At 44.8% G+C, this 11,739-nt stretch overlaps 1 protein-coding gene across 1 annotated transcript in view; it reads left to right on the top strand.

Moving 5' to 3' along the window:
* Positions 1-2,348: 2,348 nt before the first annotated feature.
* Positions 2,349-11,739, top strand: part of dnah1 (dynein, axonemal, heavy chain 1) — a gene marked incomplete at both ends in the record, with an annotated part of 36,693 nt that continues 27,302 nt past the window's right edge. The window contains 22 exons of the mRNA XM_080548580.1: positions 2,349-2,552; positions 3,229-3,301; positions 3,409-3,583; positions 3,964-4,120; positions 4,369-4,501; positions 4,611-4,772; positions 4,884-5,136; positions 5,258-5,415; positions 5,622-5,833; positions 6,289-6,587; positions 6,871-7,021; positions 7,182-7,381; positions 7,583-7,808; positions 8,304-8,423; positions 8,580-8,662; positions 8,829-8,970; positions 9,351-9,506; positions 9,736-9,934; positions 10,090-10,343; positions 10,750-10,962; positions 11,162-11,326; positions 11,469-11,590. Of these exons, the coding sequence (XP_080404706.1) occupies positions 2,349-2,552; positions 3,229-3,301; positions 3,409-3,583; positions 3,964-4,120; positions 4,369-4,501; positions 4,611-4,772; positions 4,884-5,136; positions 5,258-5,415; positions 5,622-5,833; positions 6,289-6,587; positions 6,871-7,021; positions 7,182-7,381; positions 7,583-7,808; positions 8,304-8,423; positions 8,580-8,662; positions 8,829-8,970; positions 9,351-9,506; positions 9,736-9,934; positions 10,090-10,343; positions 10,750-10,962; positions 11,162-11,326; positions 11,469-11,590 (3,857 nt within the window). The remainder of the gene's footprint in view (positions 2,553-3,228; positions 3,302-3,408; positions 3,584-3,963; positions 4,121-4,368; positions 4,502-4,610; positions 4,773-4,883; positions 5,137-5,257; positions 5,416-5,621; positions 5,834-6,288; positions 6,588-6,870; positions 7,022-7,181; positions 7,382-7,582; positions 7,809-8,303; positions 8,424-8,579; positions 8,663-8,828; positions 8,971-9,350; positions 9,507-9,735; positions 9,935-10,089; positions 10,344-10,749; positions 10,963-11,161; positions 11,327-11,468; positions 11,591-11,739) is intronic.

Raw genomic sequence — 11,739 nt, 5'->3', positions numbered from 1 at the left:
TGAAACATGGACATACATTTCAACGTTGCTGAAAATCACAACACAAACTCGCTAGTCAAGCCAAAATACTGCAGTGCAGTGGAGTGGAGTGCTGTGGAGTGCTGTGGCAATGGTGTCGTCTGTGTTGTCGTCAGGGTACAGGATGTAAACAGTGCAATACCCTCCTTACTTTTTGAAACAATGATATAGGAAGCAAAGACGAAAAGAAAGATGTAAAGAATGAAAGACACATTCCTAATGTATTTGAGCAGGAGCCAATGTATTCAGCCAATAATCTGGCATGCATGTGTCTTAAACCAATGGTCAGTTTCAGGATGTGTATGTGATTGTACATACAATTGCAGTACCTACATACGTAATTCCTCTCTGTTTTGTCTCCAGGTAATTATCACATCTACTCTATATATCCACCCAACTACATTCAGACCCCAACCAACGGGACCAACTCTGACCAGACCCGCACTGATCCACCCTTCTGCAACAAAACCCTCTACCTGTTTGCATTCTCTACCTCCCTCCTGTTGGACATTGGGGTGTCGGTGTTTGGCTGCATGCTCGGTTATACTTATATATGCATGTGTGGTGGTGATAATGGCCAGCGTCGGCCGCTGAGAGGGGCTGGAAGACGCAGGAGGCGCTAAAGACCTCTCCCCCCCTCCCCACTACCCCTCTGTACAGTTCCTCTACTGTTAATAATAATATTTTTTTAGCATTGTGAATACCAATAGATTAGCATACATGTGTTTTTCTTATGATGACTGATGTACAGTATAGATGATTCACTTACTTTAGTTTAGACACATTTACTTGTTGTAAGTCGCTTTGGATAAAAGTGTCCGCTAAATGTCAAAAATGTAAATTAAACTTCTTGCTGCCTGATACGAAGTGTATAACTCAACCTCTGTGACGTTTGTATACGTTTTTTGTTTTTTTTTCTTATTTTTTTTTCTATTTTAATTTCTTGTCTCCCACGATGAAATCGAGGAGGGGACTATGGATCGGTCCCTGTCTGTTCGTGTGCCACAAAACTCTGTCTGTTCACACTCTCTATCACCGACTGTCCGTTCACACTCTCTATCACCGACTGCACTGAGACAATTTTGACGACTGGGTGAATGATGCCATGACACTGATTGGCCCAATTTGACGAAACGTGGGTGAATGGTGCGTCTTGCCATAGAGATTGTTAGAAGGTTCGAGGTTAAATTGATTAATCTCTTGATGGTGCGATTGAAAACGTCATGATATAGTGCAAAGAGGAAAGCGTACCTCAGACCGCACCTTTTGGCCAATTTACTGTTTTCAGATAATACTGTAAATTAATTAGACTTTTCAGCCTATCTCAAATCAAATAAACGCAAAGCTGTAAGAAGTCAGACTGATAATTAATTAAATAAACAATTGTGGGGGACAGCATGTTTACTGCACTTTAACGTTTTACTACACTGCATTTCTTAACCTGTGTGTTTGATTATGGACATTGTTAAATATGCATTTTTTATTTATTTTTATTTTTAAAGAATGAAGTCTTTTACTGAGGATTATGCTGTGCGAAATGCAATAGGCTACATGTATTATTGAAGTAACAGATTGCTTTTAAAACAGACTAGACGAGGCCTTTTTACACATTTGCAGGCCTTGAAAATCTGTTTACTATCAAGAACATCACTTACCTGTTGACTTTTCCTCATTGTACAGCATATTAGCATATTACATATGCTATTATATATACATATATATGTAATCTATATATATATATATATATATATATATATATATATGTCACATATGCATATCACATTGTACAGCATATTAGCCGCTTTTTCTACAGTAGCAATGTATCAGATGCCTCCAGTCTCACTTTTGCAACAGGTCACGTGATCTCTGGCGCCCCCAGCTGTTTGATAGGAGAACCTCCCTGACAACCGTTGCCGCGTCCTCGGACTTGGAAACCGAGATTTAAAAATAGAAACGGTTTTATTTAGGCTAGAAGAAACTTCACATGGCAAGGTTTATGTCTCAAAACTGATTTCATCTCGTAAAGGTATGTTTGCTCCAATTGGCAATTATGCACTTAATTTGCAAACTCTGCTAGCTTGCTGTTATGCAATTTCTGGTTTGTTTAGCAAAATGTTTGTCAGCTCAGGAACTTGTAAGTGTAGTTAGTATTATTGCATGAAACACGAGTGCTTTGGAAATATGACCTTATAACCACCTGACAACTGACAACAATACCATACTAGCAGGAGAATGGAACTGTTATGGAAATGCATAGTACATTAATGCCTGAGATGTATATTCGTTTTTTTTTTCTTGTCTGACAGCTTGACACAGATGTATGTTTGATCATGGAGGAAAAGCGGATGCTCCAAAGCCATCCCCATGGGTTTGGTGTATTTGTACCACACCCCCCTAGCAAAGCAACAGAGCACAAGTTGCCCCCACTACAAAGTCACAGGAGCAAACTCCCCCATGCCAGAAAGTACCCTGTGGTTGAGCAAAAAGGATACTACTCTGAGCTCATCACTACAGCAGCCAAACCCAGACTACAGGTACCGTAAATCATACAGTAAACATTTACACACACACACACACACACACACACACACACACACACACACACACACACACACACACACACACACACGTAAACAGAAAAGCTAATATGTTAGCTAAAGAAAGAAAAAAGTGTCATTCCCCAGTGAATGTTAATTACTAGGGATGCTCCGATCTGGATTTTTGGGGCCGATACCGATCACCGATTTGTTTCCTCAAGATCAACCGATACCGATACCGATACCGATTTTTAAAAAAATACATAACTGACTGGATAGCCTAAATATTTTTTGCTTTTTAGACAAAAGTTTTGATCCATTAGGCACCAAGCAAACGCAGACCCATTTTTATGGCATAGTAAAGGTCTGGCCTATCACCCAGTTAGGGCCTGAAGCCCAAGTCAGTCGATATGGCTGTATAAAAGACATCATAAACGTGGCCTTCATGGTTTACATACTGTTACGTCCTCCTATGTTTTCTGTTCAGTTATCTGTCTTCCCCAGGAAAAAAAATAAAAAAATTAAAAAAAAGATCGTTTTTTGCGATCGGCCATTTTTGACGATCACCGATCGAGTCATTTGGAGTGAAATCGGCCGATTTAAATCGGTGGCCGATAAATCGGAGCATCCCTATTAATTACAACCCTTTTATAACTACCTATCAATGTATCAGTCTTACACAGTGGGACCAGAGACTCAACAAAGTTTACTGTGCCAAGCTGGCTATGAGTCCAACAGTCCTAAAGGTGAGACTATGTTGCTACACCACAGCCACTCAACAGAGCAACTATTTGTGTTAGAGCAAGTACTGTATATCTTCCCTCTCATGACCTGTCTCCACTCTGCTCCTAAGTGACCACCTTCCGGACACCTTCTGACCTACACAGCCTGGTGGAGAGGGACCGGCATGGACCCACCACCCAGCACCAGCAGCTGAGCGACTTCTCTCCTGGAGGATACACAACCAAGGTCCAGTTACCATACCGCAGTCTGCCTGGACAGTGCCCACGCAAGATAGAGATAGAGAGGTGGGTGTGTTCGTAACGACCACAACTCAAAACAGAACCATTACCTAGGCCTCCTCTGTACCACGACAGAGCTGATTGACAGCGTAATCATAATGAGGTTGATTACTTTATACTATGTCATGTTTCTGGGGGTGGCTGTGGCTCAGGAGGTAGGAGCCGGCGTCTAATGATCGCAAGGTTGGCAGATTGGTGGTTCGAGCCCCGGCTGGCCACATGTCGAAGTGTCCTTGGGCAAGACACTGAACCCCAAATTGCTCCCAGTGAGCGGGCCGGCGCCTTGCATGGTAGCTTGCCGCCATTGGTGTGTGAATGAGAGGCCATTGTAAAACGCTTTGGATAAAGGTGCTATATAATAAGTCAATCCATTTTCTTCCTCTCAGGCGCAGGAGGGAGTACCTGAAGCTTGACATTACTCAGCTCCTGACTGAGCAAGGGATTGACTCCAACCTGCTTATGCCTCGACACGAGAGCAGTGAGGAACATGTGACCACACCAGAGAATCCCCGGCCACCTGTGTCTACCTACCTGCCTCTGGAGGTGAGCCCCTTAAACGTGGCCATTACTGGCTATTTTCTCTGGTAGATGTCCCCTGAGCAGCGCAATGTAGCCTTGTGCATGGAGATGCCTTTGAATACATGACATTATGGTTTGTCGTTAGATTAAGCGACTAGTCAATGTAATTCATTTGGAAAGGTCTTCTTCCTTATTTGATCCATCAGCTGAGAGTGATTTGTATAATATGTAAGTAGTCTTACACCCTAATCTTTCCTGGGTTTCTCTCCCAGGTGTTTGACAATGAGGAGTTTGATTGTCGCACCGCTCAAGACTGGCTTGCCCTGGGCTATGAGGGAGGATCAACCGATCGTACACCCATACCTGCCAAAGCCCTGTTGCCCAACACAGACAAAATTCCACCCGGTACACATTTTTACAATAAGATACCGTTGTTTTTTAAGCCTGTTTGTTGTATTCATATTTTCACAATCTTTCATTGTGAAAATATGAATTAATTATAATTTCCTTTTAGAGGACCCAAAATGCCCCACCCTGGAGTACAGCTGGCAGTTTGTTGGGGTTCTTGACTACAGCCAGGAGAAAGCTCTTTACTTGGTCCAGAAGGCTGACAGGAATGGCAGAGTGAGAGACACCAAGGGGAAACCTGTCCTGAATGGAGGACAGAGATTAAAAGGTAAACCTATTGTGTCAAACACTGTTATTAATTTTTTTCCCCCCCCAGTGTGTATAGAGTTTGTTATTGATTGATTTCTAATCTGTACTGTAATCAACCTGTCTCTGACAGGTGTGTACCCGCTGATGGCCACTCAGTACTGGGTCCCCAGGATCAGGCTGCTGTTTAGCGCAGAAAGCCCTTCTCTGTTTGCCCAGCGGGTGCAGTTTGCCCATCGCTCGAGGGAGAACACAGAGGCCCTGCTACTCTACCACCTGTCTGTGGACTGTATGCCTGTGTGGAGTGGCACGCCGTCTCTGAACACCCAGAGCCTTGCCCGTGTCAAAGAGTATGCCCTCTCCACACCCGGCCTCAGACTCGAACTGTGAGCGACAGCCCTCATTGTCATTACTATACTTTTTCTCTGTACCATTTTTATCTGTATAGAGAGAATGTTACTTCCAGTGCTGCTATTTCTGACCCTTAGAATATGCTGTGTGTTGCAGGCTACAAGAGTGTATCGTCCAGCTGGAAAGGGAGATCATTTTGGAGTATGATCGCTCCATGAACCGGCTCAGCTTTGACAGAGTGGTGATGGCCAGCCCAGAGGAGTTCTCCCATATCACCCTACCTCAGAAAGAACCTGAGCGTGTGCCCCAGAAAGGTGAGCTCACTGTGTGTGTGTGTGTGTGTGTGTGTGTGCGTGCGTGCGTGCGTGCGTGCGTGCGTGCGTGCGTGCGTGCGTGCGTGCGTGCGTGCGTGCTTGTCTGTGTGTGTGTGTGTGTGTGTGTGTGTGTGTGTGGAAACAGTTTTTAAAGTCTGTCCCGTGCTGACACCTCTTACACACTGTACTCTGTGTGTGTCCCATAGGCTTCGTGTCTGTCCCCGTCTACCCCTTTGAGAAGAACCGCGCTGCTTTTGCCTTCCACTCCCTACTGACAAAGCCCGAGGTGGTGTGTGTCTTGTCCAAAGTGCGGGCTGAGTGCAACAGAGTGGCATCCATGAGTCTGTTCCACGTCACCTTTACCAAAGCACTGCGCCTAGAAGAATTTGAGCTGGCCCAATCCCAGACACATGCACAGGTATTGACCAATCATACCAGATCGGTATTCCACATTCCACAAATTGTCAATCATAAACCCCTAACCTAAAGGGTTCCCGCGCTGGTCTTAAAAAGCCTTGAAGTCTAAAATCCAGCAATCCAATCTGTAAGGCCTAAAAAGGTCCCAAATTTCAGTTATTCGGTCTAAAAATGAGGTGCTCTGTCTTAAAAATGAGATCCTGCAAGGAAATCAGTCCGACCACATCTATTTACGCGGAAATGAATCAAGCTGGAACCCCAAAAATGCCAATTCGCTTCCTTTTGTGTCTGTATGGCAGTGAAATGTATGGCAACAAAAAGCTATCATATAGTGTCGCGAATAGGTCTAAGATTATATCCAAAGAGGTCTAAAAAAGGTCTAAAAAGGTCTTAAATGTGATGTGTTGAAACTTGTAGGAACCGTGAACCTAACCCTTCCCACGCCCCCCTTCCCAGGTGCAGTTGTTCCTGCGGGACTCGTGGGTGACCACTCTGTGTAACGGCATCCGCTCCAACCTGAGGGACGTGGGGCCTGGCTGGTTCAGCCTGACAGTGTCGCGCTGGGACGTGTACAGGATGTCCAAGCTGTCCAGTCTCATGACTCTGGTGCGCTACAGCATGCAGGATTCCCTACGCTTCCTGGTGCAGCGCTCCATGGTCAGCTTCGCTCAGCTGCTGCTGGACGCCTGCCACAGTACACTCTCCTGCCCACTGGAGCTTGTCTGGGGCTCCGACCTTATCAACAGCCCCTACAAGTTAGATATCACCTTTTCTTTCGATCTACAGTACCTACATCCATCATATCCAACTCTCTCTTTCTCTCTCTCTCTCTCTCTCTCTCTCTCTCTCTCTCTCTCTCTCTCTCTCTCTCTCTCTCTCTCTCTCTCTCTCTCTCTCTCTTTATATCTCTCTCTCTCTCTCTCTCTCTCTATCTCCCATTCCTTTAAATAGTGTCCTCACTCTCACTAATAGTTGATATTCGGGAAGGTTTTTTCATACTGTGCCTACGTGTTGATAATTAAGCTTCTCTATGTCTAGGCCCGAAAGGAACCCGCTGTTCCTGGTGGAACTGGTTCTGGACCAGACCGGTGTCCACTACAGCACTCCACTGGAGAAGTTTGAGACCTCCGTCCTGGCCCTGTTTGATAAGGGCATCCTGTCCACACACAATGTGCCCCAACTGGACAAGGCAAGATATACTGCACATGCCTCAAAGCAGACCCAAAGGCTTTTGAAAAGTTTGTGTTGATTAGTAATGCTCTTCTCTAGTATAGTGATGATGATGGGTGATGATGATGATGATGATGATGATAATGATGATAATGTAACTCTGCCTCTGTCTCTCGTAGTTTGTTGTGCAAAAGATTCAGAAGTTCATCAGTGGCACTCCCGTGCTGGAGTCGGTGGTTCTGTGGGAGCCTGCGGTGGCAGAGCTGAGAGAGAGGGTCCGTGTTGCCCTGCGCCAGGCAGCCATACCCCTCAGAGCTTACGCCTGCAAATACGAGAAACACCTGGAGCTGCACAACTCAGATATCGACACTTTCCTCAAGTAAGCCCAACTTGTATTTGTGAGACAGGCTCTCATTTTTGCCTCCTTCGCTGTCACCTCCATGAACCCAAGAGGGTTATTACTAGTCGTCTTGCTCGGTGTGACGACTGCTATTGCAATAGCTATTAGTTCTAATACCAACAGTAGGCTTTAGCTCTGATGCAGTGCATGTCGATGTATGTGTGTGTGTGTGTGTCACAGGGCAAACAGCCAGGAGGAGCAGACTCCCCAGGAGGTGAAGAAGGAGGTGGTACAGCACCTGAAGGAGAAGGAGCGTGTGGACCGCTCCCTCCCCTCTTACATCATCATCGGGCCCTTCACTGTTAGTGTAGAGAGTGTACGTCAGAGCCTGTCCAAGAAACGCAGAGCCCTGGCCAACGCTGTGCTCGACAGGCTCGCCCTCAAACTGCGCAAGCAAGTGGAAGAGGTAAGTCCTAAGTTTGAATGGGAGAGTTTTTTTTTAGAGAAAACGGAAACAGAAGTATGAGTGAATCTACTTGTGTGCAGGGTTCCCGCGCTGGTCTTAAAAAGCCTTAAAGTCTGAAATCCAGCAATCTGATTTACAAGGCCTAAAAAGGTCAAGAATTTCAGTTATTCGGTCTAAAAATGAGGTGCTAGGTCTTAAAAATGAGATGAGCTTATCCTGCAAGCAAATCAGTCCGACCACATCGATTTACGCGGAAATTAATCAACTGCTTTTGAGTAATTATGGGACTTATTTATTTTATATTAATTATCCTTCAGACTTTTTTGTCTGTATGGCAGTGAAATCCCTAATTTCATCACCTTCGAGGATGACAAAAAGCTATCATGTCGCGAATAGGTCAAAAATGCTATCCAAAGAGGTCTATAAAAGGTCTAAAAAGGTCTTAAATCTGACTTGTTGAAACGTGTAGGAACCCTGTGTGTGTATTTATTTCAGGCATGTGAAGAGTGTAAGGCCATCAGCAGGAAGCTGGACGAGAAGCCCAGCAGCATTGAGGACCTGGCGGAGCAGCGTGAATGGATGAAGCAGATTCCAGACCAGCTCAAGGCCCATGAGGTGTAGATCAATCCAAAACCTCATAGGGGTTTTATATTGACAGATACAAATGCACACGATTCAACCCATCTGCAGAGCACACAGCCATTGTTGAGCTTTACTCCATAGGCCATCATGTAAAAGTAGATCTCATTTATCCATCCTCACTTTCCTCAGGAGCTTCTGTCTAAAGCCATGTCAGACTATGAGCTCATCGACGAGTTCTTCTACAGCCTGTCAAATGAGGACTTCAGTGGAAAGTAAGGCTTCACTATCACTACCATCACTTACCAGACATGTTGTATGGGAGTGAGAGTGATGGGCCATGTAGAAGGAGAGTTGGGGATGAAGTGACTATGAATGTGGCTAAATCTGAATGCTTAATGACTAGTGAGAGATTATCCCTCTGGATCTTTCTCTGTGTAGGTGGACAGCCATGGCGTGGCCACATAAGATTGTGGCCCAGATGGAGACGGTATCGGCTCAGCACGTGGAGGATAAAGAACGCTTCAGCAAGGTTCAGCTGGCCAACCAGAACATCTTCCTGGAGCGCCTGGACTCTCTGCAGGTGCTGTGCTCCTGAATATACTTGTTAATTAGTATGTACGGTAATGAGCGTTGCTTGTTCACCGCTTCTCTGTCCGAAATCTAGGTGTAATTGCAGTATACAGAGTAGATTGTCCTACAAAGACACTTAGACTTAGATTTAGTAATCAAAAAATGTATTAGACCCCTATACTTTCTTATATTTATTTTTTGTTTCTTTTTATTGTTACTACTCAATCTTTTCAGTTTGTAAAGCGTATTTGAGTGTATAGAAAAGCGCTATACAAGTCTAATGTATTATTATTATTATTATTATTATTAATAATTTAAAAAAAGAGCATTTGATTTTGATTTGATTTATTAGGATCCCGATTAGCTGATGCAAAGCCTATATTGTTACAGATGGCGGTTGCTGGCTTTTCTGGCCACACGGACGTGAGCAGAGCTCATGAGGTGGCCAACGAGGTGCGGCGTGTGGGCAAGCAGCTGAAGGAGTCCCAGGCCACGGCTCAGACCTTCAACTCCCGCGAACGTCTGTTTGGCATTCCTGTCACCAACGTAAGTCTGACACTACTGCTACCCATAACACCCGCTAAAACACCCACAATCATCTGCAGGTTCCATGCAAAGCTTGCACCTGGAGGAATCCTTTATGTTTTATATACTGTCCGTTCTCAGTTTATAAAACGTTTATAGAAACTCAAGTTTTTCTGTCCCAAAAAACCCCAAGTAGTGTATCTTCTCAGTTCTCACACTGACAGTGTGGCCTTGTGTATTTTTGTTGCAGTACGACTGCCTGCAGAAGCTGACCAGGGACTTCCAGCCCTTCAAAGACCTGTGGACCACCACGTCAGAATGGCTACGCTGGCAAGAGAGCTGGCTCAACGACCCGCTGTCCAGCATCGACCCAGAGCAGCTGGAGCGTAACGTCACTGATGCCTTCAAGACCATGCACAAGTGTGTCAAACAGTTCACGGACATTCCAGGTGAGCAATGCTGAAGTACACACCCCTGACATGTTTGACCCAGCAGGGAGAATTCAATTGTGATTTTTGGAATGGTTAAGAATTGATTTGAATAGTTGTTTAAACATTGTTTTTCCCTGTGTGTTTTCTCTCTCTCGTCTATATCAACCTACTAGACTGCCTGGAGGTGGCATCACTCATCCGAGGGAAGATTGAGGACTTCCGTCCGTACATCCCTCTGATCCAGGGCTTGAGGAACCCTGGGATGCGGCCTCGCCACTGGCAGCTGCTGAACGATCGCATCCACATGAACGTGAAGCCCAAAGCCAGCCTGACCTTCTCCCGCTGCCTTGAACTGGGCCTCCAGGACCACGTGGACGAGATCGCCCGTGTGGCTGAAGTGGCAGGAAAGGAGTATGCCATCGAGCAGGTACTGTATTGCATTATTGTACAGGAAGTCTGTATTTGTGTGTGTTTTCTTGTGTACATCTGTATTTCTCAGGGCTTTCTTTTTCAGATACACGAAACTCACAAACAAACAGAGCTTGTTTACAAGAAGAGAACATACTTAATAACACAATAGTATAAAAAAAAATCTAAAACAATAAAACAGATATGAAGTCATGGGATGGGAATTAATCAGTACAGAATTTGTCTAATCTAGGATACATCGTTACATATTATATACAAAATAATCATGAAGAATCTGATATATTGGCTAAATCTATACACCATTCTTCCCAGCGTTTCTTCTCCCAGATCTTTTTGAAACCTTGGTGTGAGTCGTTTGTTCTAAGTGATGCAGTTGGTTCATAATATGTGTGTTCTCTACGCAGGCTCTGAACAAGATGGAGCATGAGTGGTCGACAGTGGCCTTCGAGGTGCTGCCCTATAAAGAGACAGGCACGTACATCCTGAAGAGTCCAGACGAGGCTTCCCAACTGCTGGACGACCACATCGTCATGACCCAGAGCATGTCCTTCTCACCCTACAAGAAGGCCTTCGAGGACCGCATCAGCACCTGGGAGAGCAAGCTCAGGATGACTCAGGTACAGGAGAAAATAAACATTATTGTCCAATCAGGAGTCAAGCATTGAGGCAAACATAGTGCATAGTGCCTTAGGCCCGAAGTTTCTCCCCTTTTAACAAGATATTATTACCGCATTGATTTTGGATTTTCTCTGAGTAACAAGATCCTTGTTGCCATGTTATTGATGTTGTTATACTGCCCTCTGGTGGTATTGGTAGGATGTGCTGGAAGAGTGGCTGACATGTCAGCGCTCCTGGCTCTACCTGGAGCCAATCTTCAGCTCTGAAGACATCAACCGCCAGCTTCCTGTCGAGGGCAAGAGGTACCAGACCATGGAGCGCACCTGGAGGAGCGTCATGAAGAGCGCTAACGATAACAATCAGGTGAGGATATTTCACATCACAACAAAATGGCAATACACAGCACAAGGCTTAGGTTTATTTTGGTTTTGGTGTTGTTATAGCCACTATGTGGTATTGTGCATTGATGTGTATGTTTGTCTTGCGTTTTTGTTTGTGTCTGTAGGTGATTGACCTGTGTCCAGACCCCCATCTGTTGAAAAGTCTGAGAGACTGTAATAAACTGTTAGAGCTGGTACAGAAGGGTCTGAGTGAATACCTGGAGACCAAGCGTGGTTCCTTCCCCAGGTAGGCTGTCACCATGACCACGCTCTCATTTGTAATATGACATATAACATCCATGCAACTATACAATGTGTTTCACTTCATTCTAATATCATAATTATATTAATTATTAAAAACTGACTGTGTGATTGGTTCTTTGATTGTGTTTGTGC

The sequence above is a fragment of the Nansenia antarctica genome (genome assembly GCF_963989245.1).
Source record: "Nansenia antarctica genome assembly, chromosome: 18".
NCBI lineage: Eukaryota > Metazoa > Chordata > Actinopteri > Argentiniformes > Microstomatidae > Nansenia > Nansenia antarctica.
Note: the sequence above shows the minus strand (reverse complement) of the source record. Positions and strands in the feature narration are given on the sequence as shown.